The sequence below is a fragment of the Zootoca vivipara genome, chromosome 8 (assembly GCF_965207765.1).
Source record: "Zootoca vivipara chromosome 8, rZooViv2.hap1.1, whole genome shotgun sequence".
Classification (NCBI taxonomy): Eukaryota; Metazoa; Chordata; class Lepidosauria; order Squamata; family Lacertidae; genus Zootoca; species Zootoca vivipara.
In genome coordinates, this window is record NC_142591.1 from 54,427,312 (window position 1) to 54,454,314 (window position 27,003).

At 42.7% G+C, this 27,003-nt stretch overlaps 1 protein-coding gene across 6 annotated transcripts; it reads left to right on the forward strand.

Annotated features, from left to right (window-relative positions):
* The first annotated feature begins 675 nt into the window (after positions 1-675).
* On the forward strand, positions 676-26,907 carry ADHFE1 (alcohol dehydrogenase iron containing 1). Of its 6 annotated transcripts, XM_088676321.1 has the most exons (16): positions 684-707; positions 2,235-2,260; positions 4,159-4,196; positions 7,853-7,990; positions 9,261-9,304; positions 9,687-9,740; positions 10,391-10,545; positions 12,213-12,409; positions 13,944-14,021; positions 15,167-15,272; positions 16,006-16,158; positions 16,802-16,900; positions 23,015-23,093; positions 23,217-23,313; positions 24,709-24,866; positions 26,396-26,907. In XM_088676321.1, the coding sequence occupies exons 1-16, from the start codon at positions 699-701 to the stop codon at positions 26,477-26,479; spliced, it is 1,515 nt and encodes a 504-aa protein (XP_088532447.1). In that variant the 5' UTR covers positions 684-698; the 3' UTR covers positions 26,480-26,907. The 6 variants fall into 6 exon arrangements, 5 of the variants coding, with proteins under 5 accessions (XP_088532448.1, XP_088532447.1, XP_088532446.1 ...); XM_088676322.1 differs by lacking the exon at positions 7,853-7,990 and having other exon boundaries at positions 676-707; XR_015951672.1 differs by lacking the exons at positions 684-707; positions 2,235-2,260 and adding an exon at positions 2,287-2,364 and having other exon boundaries at positions 23,217-23,335; positions 26,396-26,795.
* Positions 26,908-27,003: the final 96 nt, after the last annotated feature.

The window sequence follows — 27,003 nt, forward strand, 5'->3', positions numbered from 1 at the left end:
TGCAGTAATCTAACCTTAAAGTTACCAGAGAATAGACAACAGAAGTTACAGTAGGCTATCACTGTGCAGATAGGGGCATAGCTGAGCCACCAGCTGAAGCTGATGGAAGGCACTTTGGGCCACTGAGACCACCTGAGTCTTGCACATAGAAGTGAACTTCTGATGTGCGCAATCACTGCAGGCTACTGTTCACATTCTGGGTGAGTGGGGGGAAAGAGTCCTTTTGACTGGCTTGCAAGATCTGTAAGTTACCAGTAGTGGGCGTAGCTATTTATGCTCTTGCCCTATTAATAATCAGTTGCTGAGCGTCAAGACGTTTCTTACATGCACCAGCTTTTCTTGAACTAGAACGATCACCAATGCCTTATTTACAAAATAAAGAAACAAAAAACAATTTTGTGGAAATGCTGTTTTTGAGACTGAATGTTCTATCTATTCACAGTGCTTCGAAATTTGGTTTCAGTTTGCAAGTAAAATCTTGGAAATGAGCTTCAGATTTCCGTTTAGGCAAAGACCAGGGAGGGTTAAGGAATGAAGTTTTGAAAGGTGATCGGATCGAAAGTGTTAAATCGTGCCCAATAGGATGGGCAGTATAGTTTAACAAAGGAAAAAGAGTGCAACGATTGCAATATTTTATTAATCCTGAAGGCTTCGAAGTACGTCGCTGGCAGCTTAACACTGTTCGGGGAAAGGCTGCAATGAGCAAATACCGTGTTTCCCCTTTTTTAAGACACCGTCTTATAACTTTTTTCCCTCAAAAAAACACACAGTGGCTTATTTTCAGGGGGTGTCTTTTTTTAAAAAAAGTGCTGGTACAACTGGGACCCACTGGCTCAGGACGCTCAGTGCTCTCTTTTGCGCGCTGCTGGGCGCGTTGTTGGCGCTGCCAGTTCCGAGCGCCTGCAGGGTGGGGTGGGGGTGGCAGTGCTTTAAACCCCCAACCCTTTAGAAAGCAATGGAAGTTATGGACCATAACAATCCTTAAGAGGCGCAGGTCTTAAAAAACCCCTGGTATCACCCTTGAAGCACAGCCTTCCAAAGTCAGGGGGGAAGAGGTCTGTTTAGACAAAGGAAAGGATCGGGGGTGATTCTGCGCCCTGGGACCCACAGAACTACTTTAAAAATCCCAACCTGGGGGGGGGGTCAAATAGTGAAGCCCCATAGCCCTGTAGCAACAGAAGGCACATTCTGAAGCACCCGAGCTGTTCGGTTCCATAAAAAATCCAGGAATTGTAAAATTAACAACAATAATGGGGGGCACTCTATCCAAAGAGTTAAGAAGGAATGGGAAAGTGTTGAGTTATATATGGAAAAATATGGAAAGGAAAGTTAGTTAAAGATAAAAAATAAATAATTATCGCAAGGGAAAAAATAACATCATAAAGGGTAATAATATTAAATATAAAATAGACAACACAACAGAAAAAGCAAGTATATGACTAAATGAGATCGCACAGGAGTGAGGGAAGTGGGGAGAGATGGAGGGGGGTAAGGAATGGAAGGAGGCAATGGTTGGAGGAGGGTATAGGGGGATGAATTAAAGGAAAATTAAGACTGAGAGGCGCATGGTTTTTGTTTTTTAAAGATGCAAAGGCTTGCAATCAGCCAAAGTATAGAGCCCAACTTCCAGGAGACTGCGATCTACTTGCGGATTTATAAACTGGAGGTGATCTACCCCCGTTTTATTGGTGTTCAGGTCAGAGTTGTTTTTAGAGAGAGGAAATATCCCATTTTTGAGGTTAAAGTAAAAGTTCCTGACCTTTTTTTTATAATGAGGAAATGCTGCTAAAACTCCGTTCTTCATTCCACGAAGGGGAGAGGGGGCGGGGCCGGGTGCTCAAAGACAAAAGAAATGGAAAAGGAGATAGCGATCAACTGCAGCCTCCTGCAGCCGCCGGGAGAGGCAGGGGCTGCAGCCGAGTGCTGCTTCGCAAACAAACGGGGGAAAGTGCTTAGAACCCAGAGAATCCAGCTGAAAAACACGAAGCAGCAACAGCAATTGCACACACACCATCCCAAGCCAGCACAGTAACCAAGTCTCAAAAGCAAGAAAGGACTCAGCAAACACTGCTGCGGCCGGCGTTGCTGCTGCTGACTCGGGGAGCTCAGTGCTCTCTTCCGCACAGCGCCTATCACTATGGCTTATTTTCGGGGTACGGTTTATATTTCTCAAATGCTTAGAAATGCTGCTATGGCTTATTTTATGACTACGCCTTAAAAAGGGGGAAACACGGTACTTCGAGGGGAACGACCTTCCAAGGTTTGCACAACTTCCCATCATGCCTCGGGGTCCCAAGTAGTTTCAGCCATGGCAGGAGGACGCGATAGGGTGGGGTATTTGCTGAAGCAATTGCAACGAGCATCGTAAGTGTTTTGCGATTTCCCCTGTTCCTCGCTTTGTTGATACTCAGCGTGACAGCGCCTAATAAAGCCATCTTGCTTCCCACAAAGTTGTAATCAGCTCGAGAAGCTCAGCCCCTTTGCAGCCTTCCAAAAGTATAACGAGGGTTTGAGGAATCTGCAGGTTCTAAAGTCATGGAAACGGGTGAATCTTAAGAACCCCCCCCCCCTTATTTTTGGAAGTTGTCCACTATCGTGACCATTTCGGTTTTCCTTTTTGCTGAGTGAAAGGGAGAGGAGAAAACTAGAGGGCACCCCCCGAAACATCTGCTTGTTTCAAAAGAGTACTTAGAGATTACCAAATTGTACTTTGGTGTTTGCTGAAACTTTGTAGTAGCTTTGGCTAGAAAAACGAAACAAAACTACAGACCAAGTTGGAGTTCATTATAAAAATATATTATTGCCAGTTGAGCATATAAAATTCTGCATAATGTGGAGGAAATGGATAGTGTGTCTTCCTCTCTCAAAAATGCAGGAGTTTGGGCTGTCCCATGAAAATGACTGGTAGCAGATTCAGGACAGGTAAAAGAAAATACCTCCTTACAAAACTGATAAATGAATATCGCTGCCACAAACTGGAAATGCATACAAATTAAGACCCAAACAAAATGTTTCCTGGGAGATGCTATGAAAGACTTTAGGTAATCTGGAATATTTTTGATCCCATTCAATCACATTGAAATTTGCTCAGAAGGAATCCACGATAAATACAACAATTTATTGATTCTGTGTTAATTGGACAAGACAAGAAGTAAAATAGAAATGTTGTTTTGATCAAATAAGCATTTCCGTTCATGGGCTTTAGAAATAACAAGAGGTGGAGAATCTAACTTTACTGTTGACATTCCTAAATGGGCATGCTCTATTTTTTAGGTTCAAGTTGTCTTCAAATTATATTGGAGCTTTGTACAAACATTTGTAAACAGGTTTAACGGGTGAGCATTGCAGTAAGAAAAAGTATCACCACTTTGAGACACTAGATGGCAGGATACATTTGCAAGAGAAACAGTGCCATATTAACAAATTCATTATATTATTAGTTACTTACATGATGCACACACTGTGCACTCATGCACACATGGGTTGCACATATCTGATTTTTCTGTGCATGTCGATCCACATACATGGGCACTTTCTATTCAACTTTGATCTCTGTGTTTTCCATTTACACTGGTGGTTTGTGCTTGATGGGATGGGATATATTCACACTGTGTCTTATTGCCCTCCCCTCAGAGCTTCCACACCCTCCTTGAGTTCCAGAAACCTGTGGGCAGTTGTTTACCTGTGTAGTTTTGGGGTTTATTTCAGGTGAAAGTTTTCTGATATACCAGACTTGTACAAAACAGTGGTTTAAAAAATATATGAAGTGCACCAGCATCCCACTAAGGAGTGCTTTGCCACTGGAGATAGTGGGTGTGATGCTAGATGGCATCATCCAGCAAAATGTCATGACACAGTTAAAAAGAAAACCCACGCAATGTGCTTCAATGCATCCACAATCGGGTAACATGTAATTTTATGTTGGACTTTTTTGTACTTATTGCATTATTCACAGATAATGAAATTCAGAAACATCGGGATAAAATGTGTGAAAAGTGTATGCTCCCACTTGGATGAGGACAGATTAAACACACACACACACACACAAGATGCATCCATCCACTTTGAACAGCCATGTGTAAACACCCAGTGTTGATGAACTCCTTACTTTTCCAGTGCTTTGTTACACAAATAATTCCCCCTTTTTCCTTTCATTAGATGTATGTGTCCTGCCCATTCCCACACTTATACTCAAGGTAAGGTTGTCCTTATTTTGTGTCTTTATGTCAATTATTCCAGTTCCCATTAAACAGTCATTAGGACGCAAACTAGATCAACAATACCTCTCAAGAGAAAACTTGTTTAGTGACAGCATCTCCTCACACTGTGCCAGGAGATGCTTCTGAAGCTCACATGTTTTGGGGAGTGGCTTCTCAAGCAAGTCATGAGCCTTGTTAGATAGAGGGGGTTTCTTGTTCCAGGCACTCATCTCCTTTAAAATTCTTCGCCATTCAAGGAAACTCTCATTGCACACCTTTGCAGCAGGAAACCAGTGCCCACTTCCCCATTATGGGGAGTAAATTGCTGCATTTTCATAGCAACAGATTATAGGTGTGGCAAAGTTGCCATCCCCTAGGCCAGGCATAGGCAACCTTGGGTCTCCAGATGTTTTGGAACTACAACTCCCATGATCCCTGACCACTGGCCCTGTTAGCTAGGGATCATGGGAGTTGTAGTACCAAAACATCTGGAGAGCCAAGGTTGCCTATGCCTGCCCTAGGCTTATCTGTGTCTGGCTCACAACATGTATACTGTTTGTCAGGAACAGAGGAGAAACAGTGGTATCGTACACCCTTGCCACTTGGCTGCATGTCAAGGATGTTGTGAAGCTTCGTTCATAGCTTTAAGCCAGCCAGGTGCTCCCAACTATGAATCAACAATTTACAATAATCTGTTGAATGTTATGTTATGTTGAATGTAACGTTAAATGAAATAAAGGAAATTGAAACAGTGAGATTTATCATAGTTCTTCTTAGTGGCAGAGGAAGGGGGGCAGGGGGGCGGTCCACTTCGGGTGCTGTCTCTGGGGTGACAAGAAGGCACTCCCCAGGCACAGTGGCACAAACCGCCGCCATCGCGCTGCCACAGCTGCAAGCAGAGGATCCCACCACTGTCCATACGGCGCTCGAGCGGCGCCGGGGGCAAACCCGCATGCGCCATACCAGGCGATTTGCCCCGTCCCCTGCACCGGGTTCCGGTTAGCCTTTCTTCGCCCCTGGTTCCTCTAGGAGAAAACAGAATCAGACCAATCCAGATGGAGTTTTGTTTTGTTTTGCCAATAGGCACACAGCTAGATTGTAATTAGTAGTGATCCAGTGCATAGTAGTGATCCAGTCTACAGTATTTGCTTAGTGTCTTCCTAAGGGTTCCCCCCCCCCAGGGACGTAGGAGCAGACCACCCCAGGTGTCATCACTGAGGGGGGTGACATTCGGCACGCCACCCACCCGTGACTCCCAAGCCTACCCCGAGACATCAGGGTAAGGGGGGAGCTGCGCTGCTTTGCCAGCTGCATTCCCCCCCTTGCCCCTTTGTTTTGACAGGTTAGGGGAGGCTTGGAAGTCGCGGGCAAGTGGTGCGCCGAATGTCCTCCATTGGCGGCTCGCTCTGCCCCCATGGGCAGCTCGCCTTGCCCCAGGCTGCAGGGCACGCGTGCCGCTCTGCACGTGCCCTGCGGCTGCCCTGCGCCTGGTAGGGCACCCTCCATGCCATGCCCCCCTTGGGAGTGTGCCACGCCCCCCTCAGGAGCGCACCTATCCTGGGCAGCGCAGGCATATGCTCCATTGCTGCTCCCCCTCCAGTACTGCAGATATTGAGCTTCCTTTAGCGCACACACAAAAAGCCATTACCTTACTGTAGCCTTACTGAATTGCACGTACTGCTCTCCTTGGAAATCTGTTGCACAAATATGGATGTACAGTATCTAGCAAGACCGCATGGGCTAGCCGTGCCCCCCACTGATGATCCATGCAGTCGCCACCACACCACCCTTTCCACCTGTATTTGGCCCACCATGTGAAAGGGCCGGAATTCCCTTTGCCTGGAGAAGCTCCCTATGTGTACTGGTGTACCCGTGTAGAGCTTCTTCACACATAGTGTGCAGACTGCAACACATGGATGCAGTGCATGTCAGCAGCAGGAACAAGGCTGGCACATTGGCCCTGCTGCTCCTCCTTACCGGTACATGTTCCTTCAGCATGGGGGGATGTTGCCTTGAACACACACTGTTTATGTCCCCCCGCCTGCACTGTACATTTAATGCAGTATCTGACCATTTTAAACAACCATGGCTTCCCACAAAGAATCCCTCTTTACTGGAAAAACTGGGAATTGCAGCTCTCTGAGGGGAATAGGGGCCTCCTAACAAGTCTGAGCATCATTAACAAATTACAATTCCCAGGATTCTTAGAGGAAGTCATAATTGTTTAAAGGGGTATGATCCTGCTTTAAAAGTACACTGTAGATTTGACCTGAGTCTTAAATGAGCTAGAATTTACTAGTCTCAGAGCACCTAATCCCATAGCAATGGTGAAGCGTAAGGAGGTGTGGCCCTCATAAGTACACAGATGGGAGATCATTAGGAGCTGTATGTGGATTGCTCTGAGTTTTCTAAGGATGAACAGGACATTCGCCATCTACTAACACTTGATTGAGATTTGTGCTGTGGAATTAAGCAGAACTGAAAACAATTTACAAAGTAAACCATGCAGGTTATGGAAGAATCCACATGTATATTGCTATTCTGTTGCCTTGTTGTTTTTGTTGCCATTAAGTATGCCACTTGGAATATTTTAATAGAAAAGCAGCCTATAGTTTTTTAAATTGCAAAATTATAAACATTCTTCGACAGCGGTGAGATTGTAAAGGAGTGACTTTACTGTGACTCCTCCTAAAGAAGCATTCTGTGCTGCATGAGTATATCTACTCCAAGGGAAACCATATAGTTTTCCAAGCTCAATAAAGCCTTTAACAAAAGCTTAGCTCTGCCAAATAATAAAGCAGCAGGAGATCTATCATACCATCAAAACAAAATAGTGTAAGTGGCTTGGACATGTCTTCGGGATGTCAAATTAATTACGAAAACGACAACAGACTCAGACATTAGGGGAAATCAACCATGAACAGGGCTGGTGAGAGATGGTAGGAAAAGTAGCCAAGGGTAGCAGACTTAAGCATGAATAGGAAGCACAAAAAGGATTTTTAATATATTTATGGGTTTAATTATTTGGGTCACCACTCCAGTGCACCCCAAAGTATCTGTATAGGCTCATTATCATTGCTTCACTCATTGGCCATGAATTCAAACACTAAATATTTAATTCAGCTACCAGACAGAAGGAGTGGTTTGTTCTTTGACTGGGGTAAGAAGGGCAAGATTTGACTTTTTGTATGTGGTGGGGGTTCTCCATCTTTCTGTCTCTCTCTCTCTCTCCTTGTGTATCCCACTGTGGAAGAAGCTAGTGACCATATAGGTTTTTTTTTAATGAAAATTGAAAGGATATATCTGAGCAGAAATTAAAAGATTAAAGTGAAAGTCTAGAATTTATATGCAAGAGACATTGTAAGAACTCCCAGCAACAATGGCTGTGCTGCTCCCATAGAATGAGACTCACAAAGGTGAGATGATAATAATAATAATAATAATAATAATAATAATAATAATAATAATAATAATAATTTTTATTATTTATACCCCGCCCATCTGGCTGGGTTTCCCCAGCCACTCTGGGTGGCTTCCAACAGAAAAATGAAATAAAATAATCTATTAAACATTAAAAGGGCTGCCTTCAGATGAATTCTAAAAATCTGGTAGCTGTTTTTCTCTTTGACATCTGATGGGAGGGCGTTCCACAGGGCTGGCGCCACCACCGAGAAGGCCCTCTTCCTGGTTCCCTGCAACTTGGCTTCTCGCAACGAGGGAACCGCCAGAAGGCTCTCGGTACTGGAACTCAGTGTCCGGGCAGAACGATGGGGGTGGAGACGCTCCTTCAGGTATACTGGACTGAGGCCATTTAGGGCTTTAAAGGTCAGCACCAACACTTTGAACTGTAGATCTTTCAATGTGGTCTCGGTGGCCGCTCCCAGTCACCAGTCTAGCTGCCGCATTCTGGATTAGTTGTAGTTTCCGGGTCACCTTCAAAGGTAGCCCCATGTAGAGCGCATTGCAGTAGTCCAAGCGGGAGATACTTTTTATTGGGCCAGCAGGCCTCTGAAATCCTGGAAGAAAGTTTCTGAACTGTGTATCCTTCATCAGACAGGTGTAAGAGATATGATCTACTTTTAATAACAAGGACAAGCTGGCAGGTTTTGAGGAGATACTGCATTAACTGGATTGCAGAGAATTTTGTCTTTCTGGAGACTTGTTTTTCTTACAGATTTTCCCCAGTTCGTGAAGTAGTAATATCCTTTGCCCATCTTTCCTCCCTTTGTTTGAGCTCAGTTTCTGTTTAATAATAATAAAAATAACATTAAATTTTGTGAGACATGGACAGATGTTACTTGCAAGTTTCAGGAATACAGCTTCCAAACTGCTAAGATCAAGCAAAAGGCATATTATTGGTATGATTTGATCAGTGGCGAAGCTGCATGCTCCAGTACCGGGGGCAGAGAGCAGGCGGGGGCATGGCTGGTGCGCATCTCGTGGGTGTGGCATGCCACCCGCAGGGGCGTGGCACCGCCTGCGGGGGCGTGGCAACTGACACGGTGGGGGTTGCGTGACGTGGGGGGCAGCCGCGGTGGTACCCCCCTCCCTGATGGTGCCGGGGCCGATGCGCTTCCCCTGCCCCTCCCTTCTTCCGCCAGTTGATACCTGGCAACACGTTGCTGTCGTCTTCTTTTTTTAAAATTCAGAGCTGCCAGAGGGATTTCAGTTGAAAATGTTTATGAAGGGCAGATTTATACATGGCAGCTGGCTGCATGTAATCACCGCAGGAACATGTGGGGTTGTGCCTGACTCGTGGCCAAGCTGTGCTCATATGGAGGTGCCATTTGTGTGAACTGAGGCCTCTGTGTGGGTGCTATACATGTGGCTGCCACTGTTTTCATGTCAGTAATGTCATGTTTTGAAGAGAGCAAGTAAATCTTAATGGTGAACACTAAAAAAAGAAAAATCCCAAAGATGACACATTAACATCTTGGGGTATATAATTCAAAATTTTAAAAAATATCCATTTAATAGGAGCTTGTTAAAAACATAAGCAAAGATGTGTCTTCCTGTGCTGTGGCTGGGCTTGCTAACTTTGGTGTATAATTTCTTTTCCAGGTATTGAACATGCTGCTACGAGGAAAACAGACTATGCTTTTGAGGTAAACTTAATTAAGTTTGACAACTATATTTGAAACAATACAGTGGTACCTTGGGTCTTGACCTTAATCTGTTCCGGGAGTACATTTGACTCCCAAAACCATTCAGAAACCAAGGTGTGGCTTCCAATTGGCTGCCGGAGCTTCCTGCTCTTAAGCGGAAGCCGTGTTCTCAAACCAGAACACTTACTTCCGGGTTTGTGGCATTCGGGAGGCGATTTGTTCAACAACTGAGCCATTCGAGAACTAAGGTGCCACTGTTTTATGCTCATTTTAAACCCACTATTTCTTGAATATATAATACACATTGGTTATTTGAAAATATAAGTTTTGTAGGCTCCATACAACCTCTTTTCTGAAATGTATTATTTCTTGGCTTTTACAGATGGCTGTTTCCAGTATCCGATATGGAGAAGGAGTTACTAAAGAACTGGGCATGGTAAGCCATTAATTACATATTATCAATTACATATTATCACTAGGGCTGTTATTTAATTTTTTAAAATTAAAAATAGCATTATAAATAATTGTGCGTTTTAGCTACATTAAATATACTTCTGAATCCTAAAGTTTGCTGCATCTACAATATGGAGCTTAAGATAGGGACAACCTCTGCATTGTTGCTACCAAGAAGTAGCAGATGGGCAGATACATTACTGCAAATGGGCAGATACATTACTGCAAATGTTAATGGCTATATGTTGTCTCTCTAATGAATCATCTTCATATGGAGATTAAATTAATTGGCATCATTTAAAAACTGAACAGACTCTTTTCCAGTGAATGGGAAGCTGTCTTGAGCACCATTTGGTGGAAAGGTAGGGGTATAAATTTAACAAATAAATGACAGCAATCCACCCAAGGAATCAAATTTACGCAAATAAATCGAATTTACTGTCTATTGCAATCTCATGTTCTGGAAAAGATGGGGGCGGGGGCTCACAGTGACCAGTCAGATAACAAGTGGGATATGTAGAATTTTGTGTTGGAAGGTTTATTTTCCTTTGGGATTGGGTTTTTTGTTTGTTTGTTTGTTTGTTTGTTTCCTTTTTCTTTCCTTTGGTTTTAACAACTTTTTCCTCACTGTAGGACCTGCAGAATTTGGGTGTTAAAAAAGTCTGTGTGATGACTGATAAGAACCTTGGTCGCCTCCCTCCCATGCAAGCAGTCTTGGATTCTCTGACAAAAAATGGTATAAATTTCCAAATATACGACAATGTAAGAGTGGAGCCAACAGACCAGAGGTACTACTTTTCTGTTATATTTGTGCAACCTGCCCTTTTCTACTTTGCATCTAAGTTTCTGCAAAAAAGAGAGCTTGAGATCAGGACTTAGTAACTCCTGGGCTTCTACAAGATGTTAAAACGTGGAGGACAGATGTTTACGTTGTTCCATGACCTTAAATAACTTTACCTATTTTTGATTTCACAAGTAAACTTGCAACACTGCATAGAAAGCAATGGTTCTTTCCCTCTCCAATGCCAGTACATTGATAATTTAAGGTCTGCACTGGTTTTCTGTACCTTCCTTACTTAGCACAATTCTTATACGAAGCCCTAGCCACACAAGTCCAGCATATTTAAGAGACCTTCTCCTTTTCATTTCTTTATGTTCCACCAGAATTTCTTAAGATTGGACAGGAGTCCTGACTATACTATGCATGCAAAAAATTGTGCTCTGTTGCTATAATACAATTGTGTAAAAGGTCCTGCCCTGTGCACGAAATGATCAGTGCTGCCATTTGCAGCAATGCTGTGCAATGCCTCCTCGGATGCAAGCCCCACTGAGTTCAATGGGGCTTACTCCCAAGTAAGTGGGCATAGCCTTGTGAGCAGAAATAAATGTCTATTGGCAAAGGATGAGAAGAAATAAGTAATAGAAGAGAATAACATTTTTTTAATCTTATTGTTGATTGAGGCTTTATTCTGATCAGATGTTCCAGCAGTAGGACATCTCTGTGTAAATGCTCACCAGTGTGCATATTTTGACCTCCATTTTTTTCTACTCCAGGTTTCTGAATGCTTAATCAGTTTAAAGCAAGCAAGAAGTATGCCTGGATAGCTCAGCTACGGTAGTTAGAGAGTGGTGCTGATAATGCCAAGGTTGCAGGTTCAATCCCTGTATGAGACAACTGCATATTCCTGTATTGCAGGGGCTTGGACTAGCTCATCCTCAGAGTCACTTCCAACTTGACAATTCTATGATTCTACAAAACCTGATAAGAGTTTGGATCGAATCCAGAACATGTTAGTTCCTATTAAAATCAAGGGGACTGGTTTCCACAGCTACTCTGGGCAGTTCCCAAGAGAATATTAAAAACACAATAAAACATCAAACATTAAAAACTTCCCTAAACAGGATTGCCTTCAGATGTCTTCTAAAAGTCAGATAGTTGTTTATTTCCTTGACATCTGCTGGGAGGGCATTCCACAGGGCGGGCACCACCATCAAGAAGGCCCTCTGCCTGGTTCCCTGTAACCTCACTTCTCACAGTGAGGGAACTACCAGAAGACCCTCGGTGCTAGACCTCAGTGTCTGGGCTGAACGATGGAGGTAGAGACACTCCTTCAGGTATACTGGAGGATAATATATAGCTTTTCATGTTGATTTCATTAGGACCTAAATATATCTTAGTCAGGATCCAACCCACCAACTACTATACATGTGGAAATATTGCTTTCCCCCTACCTCAGCTTTCCTGAAGACTAGGTTCCCAATGCCCTCTTTGTTAGAGGCTCTTAAAACTGCTCTTCAGGAGAAGAAAAATGATCTTCATGCATGCACACTAATGCATGTGCAATGGATGGTTTGTGTATGCTGGGATCTTTTGTGGTTTTAACTACGTTATGGCCCTCTGTGAGCTGTTGGGTAGAGCAGGGTAAAATGAACCAAATGTTCTTTTCTTTTCAAGTTTCATGGATGCCATCGAGTTTGCTAAAAAGGGGGAGTTTGATTCCTATGTTGCCTTAGGAGGAGGTTCAGTCATAGACACTTGCAAAACTGCTGATCTCTATGCGTCCAGTCCAGAATCGGACTTCTTAGATTATGTCAATGCTCCCATTGGAAAAGGGAAGCCTGTCAAAGTTGCTCTCAAGCCACTGATTGCAGGTAAGGAAAGTTGACATGATTGGGTGTGATTGTGAGATGGTGGTTCTTTGGTTCTCATTGCAAGGCAGGTTTAGCCCTGCTGATTGAAAGACTGTCTGTTGGAACTTAAAATAAGATGCTCTGAGTCCTTTGGCGAAAGAGCAGGGTACTAGCGTGGTAAATCAATCACCTAGATTAAATAAATTCACATGCTGCTCTCTGTGGTGTGAAGAGCGGCATTATTATTTATTAAATGTGTATACCCCACTTCTTCTGAAGATCATAACATAAAAATACAAAATGAGAACACAAAAAACCAAACCAATAACCCCCCTCCCACAAACTCATTTAAAAGGCCATAGAATGTTTAATCAGCCAAAGGCCTGATTATAGAAAAACATTTTCACCGGGTACAGTACCTAATATTGGTGCTAGACAAGCCTCCCTGTGGAGAGCATTCCACAAATGGGGAGCCAGGCAGAACAGTTCCAGTTCTCATGCTGCAACCCTCTGGAACTCTTGTGGAAGGGGTACAAGAAGAAGGGCCTCAGATGATGATTTCAGGGTCAAGATCAGTACATATGGGGAAGGCGGTCCTTGAGGTATTAAGCAGTCCTGAGCCATTTAAAGCTTTATAGATTAAAACCAGCACTTTGAATTGAGCCTGGAAACTAACTAGCAGCCAGTGCAGTTGGGCCAGGATAGGTGCAATATATTTAAACTGTCTTGTCCCAGTGAGCATCCTGGCTGCCAAATTCTGCACCAGCTGAAGTTTCCAAACCGTCTTCAGAGGCATATAACGTGTTGCAGCAATTTAACCTACAGGTCACCAGAGCATTGATGACAGAAGTTAGGTTATTCCTGTCCAGATAAGGGCACAGCTGGGCCACCAGCCAAAACTGATGGAAGGCTGATGGAAAGATACCAAGTCTGATGGTATCAAAAGCTGCCGAGAGGTCAAGGAGAATGAACAGGGACACATTTCCCCTGTCTCTTTCCTGACAGAGGCCTTCATAAAGGGCAGCGAGGTGGGCGGTAAACCAGCAGAATCCCTAATCTGTCCCAATTGCCCAATGCCAGCAATGGTAGCATATGAGAGAGCCTTCTTTGTGGTGGCCTCCAGATTGTGGAATGACCTTCCCACCGCCACACTCAGTTTATTACCACAGTGGTACTAAGCTACTAACATGAGTTTGACCAAACTGCGGGAGGCAGTGGAAGACAGGAGTGCCTGGCGTGCTCCGGTCTATGGGGTCACGAAGAGTCGGACACGACTAAACGACTAAACGACAACAACTGCTCTTTCCAGCAGTTTCCCACCACCCTGAATCCATCCTCAGAACAGTACATAAACTAGCAGCAGTCCTAGGGGCCGGGGGTAGGGGAAATGACTGCCATCAGCCAGAATTTTAAGGGAAGAGCAGTATCTCCATTTTTTGTCCCTTCCACGAAAATCTCCCCATTTTGTCACTTGGGAACTAAGCTTCTAAGTTGATTTACAAAGTTGTGCATGTGCATGCACATACTAATAAATTTAATTTGCTCTTTTCCAAAGTTCCTACAACTGCTGGGACTGGAAGTGAAACTACTGGTGTTGCTATTTTTGATTATAAAGAACTAAAAGTAAAAACTGGTAAGAATTGAATGTGTTTGCATCTGTTACCATGATTCTTTTCTTCAATGTCATGGCTTGGTACTACGCCAGAGTTTACAGTATCCTAGAAGATTTCCCCCAGCTGAGTAGTATTTTCTAATGTATTATAACATACATGATGTGGAAAGTCATAGCAGGCCAAGAGATGACAATACATTTGTAGAAAACTTTGTGTGACCCCGCTAAGCAGCCTTGTTTCTCCCAACTCATCAAGTAGTGGTGGGAAGGAAAGAAGCAACGCTACCTTTTGCAAGCAAAAGCAGCAAAGCAGAGAAGTCACTTCCCACTGTTACTTGCGAACTGCAGCCATGTGCCTCCTACCTCCTTCAATGGTGGGGAGGGAAGATAAAACTACTTTGCTTCAGGAAGCAGCAGACGTGAAGCTGTGACAACATCATCCCAAGTTGGAACCCTATATGCTAGGAATTTTGACAGGTAGACAAGAGAACTCACACATTGTGTGATTGACAGGTGGGCAGGCCCCACAGGTCAGTCAGTTGTTTGCACCTCCCCTTTCAATCAAAGGATCTTCAAGGTAGCTGACAATAATACCATTAATGCTAAAATCAAACACATGCACTGGCTGATGGTAAGAGACCAGAGTATGCTTGCTTGCTTCCCTTCAGCTCAGTAGTCCCAGGACTATTGGCAGCTGGAACAGAGCATTCTTTCTGGCAGAGAGAGGGGAAGCAAGCTCCCCAAAGCTGCTCCTTACACTACTGAATGCATAGGACTGAGTTGGTCACACACACCCCTTGCTGTAATGTTCTTCTGGAACAGCTACCTTCCAGTGGCCCAGCTCTCTTGGCTAATGCCAGGCATCAAAGTGTACTTATCTCCATAGCTACTTAAGATAGCGGTGTTTGCTTTGACAGGACAAAGGCCCTTGTTTTCAGAGATTCTTGATGAGATTCCTTTTTTTAACAGGCTCTTAATCAGAATTCAGCTAATCTGTTATTAGAAGTATGTACATCTGTGTTTAGTTCTCCCCTTTCTCCCTGTTTCTGTGGCAGTTCTAACACTTCGTATGGTCAGTGTTTTTAAATAAATGTTAATATTGTTTCAAAATAGTTTGAGAAAGTCCTTTCTTCAATATATTCATTTAATGTCATTTTCTTGTTTAGGCATTGCTTCTAGAGCTATTAAGCCTTTCTTGGGCCTAATTGACCCTTTGCATACTCTCCATATGCCCAGGCATGTGACAGCTAATGGTGGATTTGATGTGCTTTGGTAAGTATGTATTATAAGTAGTTTAGATTTATTTATTTTTTGAGACATTTTTATGTCTCTTGGGTGTGGGTATATGTTGATGACCTTTTTTTTAATTAAGCATTTAAGAGGAAGGAAAAAAGTCTGACTTAATGTTTCAGTTGTTAGCTGAATTGCTTTTCTCTGATTTCCTAGTCCTTTTCGCCCTCTGGACATTGCCAGGCTACAAACCTTAAACTGGGGATTTGGGATATAAGAATCAAATCAAAATAATCAGGAACAGTCACTCACTTCTAGTTTTTCAATGGTAAAGGTAAAGCGACCCCTGACCATTAGGCCCAGTCGTGACCAACTCTGGGGTTGCGGCGCTCATCTTGCATTATTGGCCGAGGGAGCCAGCGTATAGCTTCCAGGTCATGTGGCCAGCATGACAAAGCCGCTTCTGGCGAACCAGAGCAGTGCATGGAAACGCCGTTTACCTTCCCGCTTGGAGTGGTACCTATTTATCTACTTGCACTTTGATGTGCTTTCGAACTGCTAGGTTGGCAGGAGCTGGGACCGAGCAACGGGAGCTCACCACGTTGCGGGGATTCGAATCGGCAAGCCCTAGGCTCTGTGGTTTAACCCACAGCACCACCTGCGCCCCACAGTTTCAATACGTTTCAATGGTAGTGATTTCCAAATACTAATGGGACAAGCCACATCAGTTCATATTGTTCTGTTTCCCCCTCCGCTTCCCCCACCACCCTGCCAGCCATGCACTTGAATCCTATACTGCTCTTCCCTACAATCAGCGCAGTCCTTGTCCTTCAAACCCAATGAACCGCCCAGCGTATCAAGGAAGCAACCCTATCAGTGATATTTGGGCCATCCATGCATTACGGATCGTTGCTAAATATTTAAAAAGGTAAGAGTTTTATTTTATTAGGGTGCATATAATTTTCTTTACTGCAATGGATTATTTGGAGGTAGAGAATTGTGGCAGAGAGAATTTGGATGCGTCCAGTAACAGGGTTTTGCTTCCCAGGGCAAATTTTAGAAAGAGCATGTCAAGATTAGTTAAGGAAGTCAGACATATGTCATACAAAATTGCATAACTCAGGTCCCAGTCATTAAAAAAAGAGAGGACATAAACTTTTTCATGCCACAAAGCAACTAATTTGAGACAAATGCAATGGGAATCGTGATAGAAGTCATAGCACTCTCTTCTGACACCTGCTGTGATCATTACTGATAGATACTTATTGAGTTCCACTGACTTTGAAAAAGGGGTTTTCTCCTTGATTTTGAGCACTGTCTTTCATGTGAGAAACTGCTTTTTACAAGGTCAGATCATTTGTCCCATCACTTGGTACCTGGTTGTTTAGATGTTAGGAATTGATCCTGGAACATTCTACATGCAAACATGTTTTCTAGGACTGAACAAGGGTATTTTCCCCAACCGGGTAGGGTTTTTGCCTATGAAACCAATGCCACAATAAAACCAATTGACCATGTAGTCTCCTACAGTGCAATTTGCCTTTTGAATAACAGACTTTCCCTCCGCACAGAGCCATCAGGGATCCAGAAGATAAAGAAGCAAGGGCCAATATGCACCTGGCAAGTGCTTCTGCTGGCATTGGCTTTGGAAATGCTGGTGTACATCTTTGGTGAGTTGAGAACAATTTTTATTGCCCTCACATAGCTGCTGTCTTTTTTATTCCATTAAATGCAATAAAATGTGAACGCATTGTCCATGGGGAGGGCATGATCAGTGCTAGTTACAGTCTTCTGTCCAATGTGGCCTTTCCATTGTCAAGCAAAAGCGCTTAAAACTGGGCTTTAGCAGTTTAAAATATGCTTAAATGTATAATGCTCTATCTACATAGCTGCCAAGTCTCCCGCTGAAAAATGCGGGATCAGCAGCGGCACGGCACCGGAAGTCGCTTCTACACATGTCTGGACATGCATAGAAGCGACCTCCGGTGCCGCTCTGCCCAATTTCCGGTGCCCAGACATGAGCAGAGCGGCACCTGAAATGGAGCCTCCCTGACAGGTAGGAAATCTGGGGGATTTCTGGGATTTTTTTCTATTTGGGATAACAGATTAAACGGATTAAATTCCGGGGGTTTCCCACGAAAAACAGGAGACTTGGCAGCTATGTCTGTCTATCTATTTAATTCATTCATTCATTCATTCATTCATTAAATGAACAGTCATACCTCGGGTTACAGCTGCTTCAAGTTGTGTGTTTCCGGGTTGCACTCCGCGCGGAACCCAGAAGTACCGGAACGGGTTGCGAATGCTGCAGGTTGTGAACATGCCTTCCGCACGGATCACGTTCGCAACCCAAGCGTCCACTGTATATCCCATCCTTGCAAAGGAAGCCAGGGCAACTCTGTGCTCAAAGGTGAACATTTTGAACATTTATTTATTTTTAGAATTCAAATGATTTTATTTTCATTTACATAAATGTTTAAAAAAATCACAACTGACTTCGTTAAGAGAACAATATTGCTGACCTACTGTGCAAAAGAGTCAGATCGGTTTCACACCTCCTGTGGCAGCTAATACCCAGAATTTGCTGGGACACAGAGACTCTGCCTACCAACTATGCCTATCCAGTAGACTCAAAACACTACACTGAAACCCTCTCCCCCTTCTTTTACCTGCCTTCAACCCATCTTAGATAAATCCTTCTCATTACCCCTTCCTTTCGGATCTTCATAATAAATGCTCCTTTTATAACTTCTAGAAATAGCTCGCCCATTACTTCTATCAGCAGAGAGAAGCAAGCAATGTTGGGGCACAACTCTGCATTCCACTGAGATAAGCCTTACATTTATTTTTGTCCTTTCCTGCATACTCCAAATTGCCATAACTTATTCTTTTAATCGTCTTCTCTCTCTCTCTCTCTCTCTCTCTCTCTCTCTCTCTCTCTCTCTCTCTCTCACACACACACACACACACACACACACACTGTATATATATCTCATATATATCATATATCTATCTATCTCTATCTATCTATCATCTATCTATCTATCTATCTATCTATCTATCTATCTATCTATCATCTATCTATCTATCATACATATATTTAAAACTGCAGGTTTTTACAATAATCCTGCCAATGTCTTGATCTTTTTACAGTTTGTTTGTAAATACTCAATAAACCACTTCCATTCCTTTCTAAAAGGTTTGTAATCTTGATTTCTTATTCTTTATGCAGCACAATCAACTCTTTTTCATTAAGCTCTTTTGATTATCTATTAGCATCTGCTGATGTAGTGTTCTGTACTTATGGGCTGACTTTTTACAGGGATCCTGTGAGCGCTTACATATGGAAATATTATATGGCAATAGAATCCAACGAAAGTCTAAGATCTTATGCGCACATTCATTGAGCTCCACAGGACTGCAATACCTCAAGGACCACCTCTTTCCATATGAACCTACCTGGACCCTGAGATCATCTTCTGAGTCCCTTCTTTGTGTGCCTCCTCCTTGAGAGGTCTGGAGGGTGGCAACACAAGAATGGGCCTTCTCTGCAGTGGCTCCCCATCCACCTTTAGGCGCCAAGCAAAAACATTCCTTTTTAACCAGGCCTTTGGTTGCTCTGATTTACCGTACATCCTATGCCCTTTTAGAAAGTGGCTTTTGGGGGGGGGCTATTGGGTTGTTGTTTTTATTTTTATTATGTATTTTGTGGTTTTATATCTTGATTTTATTCTGTGAACTGCCCTGAGACCCTCGGCTATAGGGTGGTATATAAATTAAATGATAATAATAATAATAATAATAATAATAATAATAATAATAATAATAATGGTAAAGGGACCCCTGACCATTAGGTCCAGTCGTGACCGACTCTGGGGTTGCGCGCTCATCTCGCATTATTGGCCGAGGGAGCCGGCGTATAGCTTCCAGGTCATGTGGCCAGCATGACAAAGCCGCTTCTGGCGAACCAGAGCAGCACATGGAAACGCCGTTTACCTTCCCGCTGTAGCGGTTCCTATTTATCTACTTGCATTTTGATGTGCTTTCGAACTGCTAGGTTGGCAGGAGCTGGGACCAAGCAACGGGAGCTCACCCCGTCACAGGGATTCAAACCGCCGACCTTCTGATCAGCAAGCCCTAGGCGGTTGTAACGTAAGGCCTGGCTGTATACGATGGATTGTTTGGTATGTTTGGGATGGTAGCTAGAAGCATGTAGATATGTTTGTCGGTCAGTTGGTTTTCTGTATAAGGTGGTGTCTATATGTCCATCCTGTATTTGTTCCAACTCTACAGACAGAGAATCTCACCTAAGAGATCTACAGCAAACCTTTTTAGAACTAAAATATCCACCTGATGAAGTTAAACAACAGATCAACAGAGCCAGACAGATACCTAGAGAGAACCTGCTGCAAGACAGACCCAAAAAAGAAAATAACAGAACACCACTAGTCATCACATACAGCTCCCAAGCTAAAACAGTACAACGCATCATCAGAGATCTACAGCCTCTCCTGGACAATGACCGCTCCCTTTCTCAAGCTCTGGGAGGAAGACCTTCCATTGCCTACAGACAGCCACCCAATCTTAAACAACTCCTCACCCACAATAATACAACCACCAGACTTAACATGGACACTGGTACCAGAGCCTGCAATAAACCCAGATGCCAACTTTGCTGCCACATACACCCAGACAACACCATTACTGGCCCCAACAACATCCAACATACCATCTCAGGACTATTTAATTGCTCATCCTCTAACATTGTGTATGCCATCAAATGCCAACAGTGCCCTTCAGCTCTCTATATTGGACAAACAGGCCAAACCCTACGCCAAAGGATAAATGGACATAAATCTGACATCAGGAACCAGAAGACAGAAAAACCAGTAGGAGAACACTTCAATCTCCCAGGACATTCTATACAAGATCTCAAAGTAGCTGTCTTACTACAAAAGAATTTCAGAAATAGACTGGAAAGAGAAGTTGCTGAATTGCAACTTATCACCAAGCTCAAAACCATGGAGGGACCTGGTTTGAACAGAGATATCGGGTTCTTATCTCATTATACATGATAAGCGATCTTCAGCCATCTCAACCCTTGCTTTTTCATGCAAAACCATTTGCAGTCGTTTGCGGTCATCAACAGCTATCAGTCAGTCAATCACCCATTTCCACCACCCTTCTGAGTGATCCCCCCTCCCCATCCCCACCCCTCCCCACCCCTTCTCTACATAAGTGCCTGGAAACTTCCATTTCACTGTATCTGAAGAAGTGTGCATGCACACGAAAGCTCATACCAAAATAAAAACTTAGTTGGTCTTTAAGGTGCTACTGAAGGAATTTTTTTATTTTACTTCGATCCAGACCAACACGGCTACCTACCTGTAACCATTTTGAAAGGGTGAGGGAAGAGTGCCTGCCTACATGTGGAAACATTTGGGGGCTGTTATTATTATTATTTCGAATCCCTGTGACGGGGTGAGCTCCCGTTGCTTGGTCCCAGCTCCTGCCAACCTAGCAGTTCGAAAGCACGTCAAAATGCAAGTAGATAAATAGGAACCGCTACAGCGGGAAGGTAAACGGCGTTTCCATGTGCTGCTCTGGTTCGCCAGAAGCGGCTTTGTCATGCTGGCCACATGACCTGGAAGCTATACGCCGGCTCCCTCGGCCAATAATGCGAGATGAGCGCGCAACCCCAGAGTCGGTCACGACTGGACCTAATGGTCAGGGGTCCCTTTACCATTATTATTATTATTATTATTATTATTATTATTATTATTATTATCATTTAATTTATATACCACCCTATAGCCGAGGGTCTCAGGGCAGTTCACAGAATAAAATCAAGATATAAAACCACAAAATACATAATAAAAATAAAAACAACAACCCAATAGCCCCCCCCCAAAAGCCACTTTCTAAAAGGGCATAGGATGTACGGTAAATCAGAGCAACCAAAGGCCTGGTTAAAAAGGAATGTTTTTGCTTGGCGCCTAAAGGTGGATGGGGAGCCACTGCAGAGAAGGCCCATTCTTGTGTTGCCACCCTCCAGACCTCTCAAGGAGGAGGCACACAAAGAAGGGACTCAGAAGATGATCTCAGGGTCCAGGTAGGTTCATATGGAAAGAGGTGGTCCTTGAGGTATTGCAGTCCTGTGGAGCTCAATGAATGTGCGCATAAGATCTTAGACTTTCGTTGGATTCTATTGCCATATAATATTTCCATATGTAAGCGCTCACAGGATCCCTGTAAAAAGTCAGCCCATAAGTACAGAACACTACATCAGCAGATGCTAATAGATAATCAAAAGAGCTTAATGAAAAAGAGTTGATTGTGCTGCATAAAGAATAAGAAATCAAGATTACAAACCTTTTAGAAAGGAATGGAAGTGGTTTATTGAGTATTTACAAACAAACTGTAAAAAGATCAAGACATTGGCAGGATTATTGTAAAAACCTGCAGTTTTAAATATATGTATGATAGATAGATAGATGATAGATAGATAGATAGATAGATAGATAGATAGATAGATAGATAGATAGATAGATAGATAGATAGATGATAGATAGATAGAGATAGATAGATATATGATATATATGAGATATATATACAGTGTGTGTGTGTGTGTGTGTGTGTGTGAGAGAGAGAGAGAGAGAGAGAGAGAGAGAGAGAGAGAGAGAGAGAGAGAGAGAGAGAGAAGACGATTAAAAGAATAAGTTATGGCAATTTGGAGTATGCAGGAAAGGACAAAAATAAATGTAAGGCTTATCTCAGTGGAATGCAGAGTTGTGCCCCAACATTGCTTGCTTCTCTCTGCTGATAGAAGTAATGGGCGAGCTATTTCTAGAAGTTATAAAAGGAGCATTTATTATGAAGATCCGAAAGGAAGGGGTAATGAGAAGGATTTATCTAAGATGGGTTGAAGGCAGGTAAAAGAAGGGGGAGAGGGTTTCAGTGTAGTGTTTTGAGTCTACTGGATAGGCATAGTTGGTAGGCAGAGTCTCTGTGTCCCAGCAAATTCTGGGTATTAGCTGCCACAGGAGGTGTGAAACCGATCTGACTCTTTTGCACAGTAGGTCAGCAATATTGTTCTCTTAACGAAGTCAGTTGTGATTTTTTTAAACATTTATGTAAATGAAAATAAAATCATTTGAATTCTAAAAATAAATAAATGTAAGGAACAGCAGAAAGAGGGGGAAGGGAATTGAAATTGAAAATGTTGAAACTTGGTTAAATAATTGTTGTAATGCGTATAAATGAAAATTATAAATAAAAATTTAATAAAATAAAGAAAAGGAAGCACTGATCTGTCTTCCCCATACATAACCTGTATCCACTACATGCAGAGGTTACCAGCTGGATGAGCAGCTCCTTCACATGTCAAAAGGGGTGTAACTACATTTCTCTCCAGAATGAGAAATGCAGGGATATTTGCTTGTGCATTCAGGTGCAAATGATTATCAACCTCTTTTTCGTTTGTCTGCCTAAACTAACTTCCACATACTTGCAACAGCACTTTTGGACACCCAAGTAATTCTGGATCAGGGACTTTTTTCATTGTATTGTTCATACGAAAGGGTCATTGCCAAGGTGCCACTTAACCCCTTGACCCAACTGAGACAGAAGCAATGTCAGAGAGGCATTCATAAACCTCTTAGCAACTCTCTGCACCTCCTCCAATCAATTATATTCAAAATACTGTTGAGTATTTTCTTGTTGCTTGTAGAGTTTATTATGTTCCTACCTTTCCATACTAAAACGAAGGTTTTCTTTCCCTCTAGCCATGGCATGTCTTACCCTATTTCTGGCTTGGTGAAGAATTACAAAGCAAAGGATTACAATGTGGACCACCCTTTAGTGGTAACTACTTAATGCACTTGCTATTTAATATGCCTGAAAATGATATTGCTGTTACTTTCAGCACTGAACTTTGAACAATATAGGTTGCCTCATTGATGCATGCTGTGCTTTTCTTTCCTGCAGCCGCATGGTCTTTCTGTTGTCCTCACGTCCCCAGCAGTGTTTACTTTCACAGCCCCTATGTGTCCAGAGCGTCACTTGGAGGCTGCACAGATAATGGGTATGATTCTGCTTGATAAAATGTAAGAGTACATGCTTTCAAGGTTGATAGGCAAGATCCTTCCAGGATCTGCACCCTTTTTATGTCTAATGCAACTGACATTATTGTTGTTGTTGTTGTTGTTTGAGGGTTTTCAAACTGGAATGAGGAGCTTTTGTAGGTTTTTTTTTTAAGGACCAATGTCATCCCCTCCCCTCCCCTCCCCAATATAGTGGTATTTCCCCCCAGTGGATGGGCACAAGCTACTCCTAGGTCTGGATTAGAAGCTGGGGTGAGGTTAAAGAGAGCACAAAATCCATCTTAAATGTACAAGCTGAATTTGCCGGTATACAATTGAATCTCGCCCACAAAACAGCAACAGTTGGGAATTGGACTCGGCTAATGTGTCAGATTTACTGACAAGCAAAACAAGTCAGGTTTTGTATATTTTTTAAAAAAGTAATTTGTTGATTTATCCCTTAAAAAGGAAGAAACAAGCACCGACTCAGGGTGCTTCCACTATAATACTATAGTGGGCCATTGCCATTTTTTAAAAAATCATGGGGTAAATTTGAATAAAATGGAGGTGTGGGGATATGGGCAATTTTTTTAAAAAAAATTATATGGGCAATTTTATTCTAATTATGTTGTGTGGACACCAAAATATTTACTTGCATGAGGAGCACCTGTTTCCCAATAAACACCTGTCTGGAAACACCCACTGACTCATAAAGGTTAGCCTGGACTGTTTTAATATCACAAACATCAGTGTCTGATTCCTGGATTCCACTGATTTCATTACAGTGACCTTCCTGTCCTATAGGTGTTTTGTGTTCATCAGAAGAATTAGTGAGAGCAAGGGGCCCACAAGCCTAACTTCAGTCTGCAAGCAAGTGCATTTGGCTTTCCTCTCTAGAGATAAATCAGCTACATGCAGCAGGGTGGGAAAGTGGTTCCTCTCTCCAGTGCAGCTTGTCTGGGCAGTCATAGGATCCCACTGCTACAGCGAGAGTTGCTGTAAGAGCATCTGCCGTAAGCAATACTAATTGAACACACGATAAAAATGCTAAGAGCGGCTGCACCTCTCATGGGTCACTCGCAGCCTTTGTGTGTTTTCCACAATCTATTGCCACCTATCAGACTGTTGGTAGTACTGTAAAAGCGTAATGGGCAGAACAATTGATTCTCATGCCAGTTAACTTGTTTTTTGTTGCTGCTGTTCTCTTCCAGTTTGGATCTATATCATATTTTAGACTCCTTTAAGTGAGAAATAGTTCCATTCATTTTATTTCATTTCATGTTTAGAGAAATGACTGCTTTGTGTGTGCGCGCGCGCATTTAGTATATTCAGCTACTGCTACAGCTGAGGGGGGGGGGTCTATTTTTATTTCCTCAAAGTTCCTCTCTTTATTTTAGGTGCTGACATCAGCACAGCCAAAACCAAAGATGCGGGTCTTGTTTTGGCAGACACTCTCCGGAAATTCTTATTTGATCTGAACGTTGATGATGGCTTAACTGCTCTTGGTTATACTAATGCCGATATCCCTGCGTTAGTCAAAGGGACCCTTCCTCAGGTAAGACAGGTGGCAAAGACCATTTCTCCTAAAATAAAACTTTCCTTTTTAAAAAAAATCATTTATTTTTAAGATGCGAATATAACAGATGGAATATCCTTATTATTAATATCAGTAAGTGATGCTTATATCAGTCCTAACTTAAACATACAGTATGGGTGGCGCTGTGGGCTAAACCACTGAGCCTAGGGCTTGCTGATCAGAAGGTCGGCGGTTTGAATCCCTGTGACGGGGTGAGCTCCCGTTGCTTGGTCCCAGCTCCTGCCAACCTAGCAGTTCGAAAGCACATCAAAATGCAAGTAGATAAATAGGAACCGCTATAGTGGGAAGGTAAACGGCGTTTCCATGTGCTGCTCTGGTTTGCCAGAAGCGGCTTTGTCATGCTGGCCACATGACCTGGAAGCTATACACCGGCTCCCTCAGCCAATAATGCGAGATGAGCGCGCAACCCCAGAGTCGGTCACGACTGGACCTAATGGTCAGGGGTCCCTTTACCTTTTACCTTTATACATTTGTATAGGTATCAAAACTGATACTTATAAGCCACACATTCAAACATATTGACAAATGTAGAAAGGGCAGTGAAATGTTCAGACCACTGGTGGATGTTGATCCTTCCATCCTTGCGATATAAATCACTCTACAACCATAAGGGCTCAGAGGATTAAAATAAAAAACATTTACTGTAAACGTTTTCCTTTCTCGGCTTTGTTTCTCTGGCAGCAAACAATTAAGTAACAATTGGATAAAATCTGTAATCCAATTTTCTTTATGCTATGCAGAGCATTCATAGTAGGAGGCAGAAACTTCTTCTTTTTATATTGACTTTACTCCACACATTATTTTGTACATTCTGTAAGAAGGAACCACTAATGATAAACAGATTTATCCTCAGAAACCAGCCGTGCCACTGCAACCATAGCTGATCCTCAAGCTGGGTTTTTGGTCTCTGATTAGCTTGGAGATTAGCTTGGAAAGGCATAAGATTTCATAGAATTGTTTCAAACCAGGAGAGGAGAACCTCAGTCCTGTGAACCAAATCAGGCCTTCCAGGACTCTCTCTTGGCAATTTCCCCTTCATACCCATATGAAGCCATACCCATTAACAGCCCTGTTCCATTCTTTCCTTGGGTGTTTTTGCCTGGCTGGAATTTGTCTTTGGACTGTGATAATAATGCCTATACCTTACCAGGATGGAAGATGGAAGAGTGTGTTTGTGTGTGTAGAAACTTCTGACTTACTTGTGGCTTGAATGCAGTCTACTGTGTAAAGGTTAGTCTGTTGCTCCTCACACTTTTGCCTCTGGCCTTGACCACCACTGTTCTCCATGTTCCGCATGAAGGAATGTGTCTGTCAGACTGAAAAAGGATCTCCACCCTATCTTTTAAACTGTAGCAAGGCGTATGCTCCAATCAATTACTAAGTTGTTAAATAACTTTCAGCCTTAATCACCAGTGTGTACTCAACTGTTGATAATTGCCAAAACCTTTACATAATTCAATTTTATTTTTTGTTTTTATTTTTTAAAGGAAAGAGTGACTAAATTATCTCCCCGTCCTCAGACTGAAGAAGAATTATCTGCCCTTTTTGAAGCTTCCATGAAACTGTATTAGATGTTCTTTTTAAAAAAATAATAATGCTTTCTTCAATTGCATCTAAACTCGCATGATGCAATTCAACTCATGACTGTCATATGAATGAGTGTAACTCCATATTCTAAATTTGAGAAATCATGCTCATTTCTACATATATTTGCAATCCGAAATATTTCTGCTTCCTTTATTGGTCACTGGATCTAATCACTGATGGTTCTCCCTTGCCTTCCTAAGAACTGTACAGCAATTCACTTCCTAGCATGTCACTGCATTATCTCTACATGAAGTGTCCAGATATCACAGATACAAAAATAAAACTTTACAAGTTCGGAAAGTGCCGTCCTCTACAGCCACTTCACATTCAGAACTCCCTTTCATACAAAGGATGCTTTGTGTTTTTTATGACTGCCTTGAACTCTTGGCTCAATGAAACTGCTACCCACCCATTCTGTGTAAGGACTCTTTTATGGCCAAATACCGGATGTGGGTCCGTAAGTCAATTTATTGCTTGTAAAAGAGGTTGGGAGGAGGTGAAATGCTGT

What these genes read in the sequence shown, in the direction of transcription:
- ADHFE1 (XM_088676320.1), top strand. Translation starts at nt 2,309, where the DNA reads ATGGCAGGAGGACGCGATAGGGTGGGGTATTTGCTGAAGCAATTGCAA. An exon ending in GTGGAGCCAACAGACCAGAG is followed by an intron (nt 10,546 to 12,212) that starts GTACTACTTTTC and finishes TTTCTTTTCAAG; the next exon opens with TTTCATGGATGCCATCGAGT. An exon ending in TCTCAAGCCACTGATTGCAG is followed by an intron (nt 12,410 to 13,943) that starts GTAAGGAAAGTT and finishes TCTTTTCCAAAG; the next exon opens with TTCCTACAACTGCTGGGACT.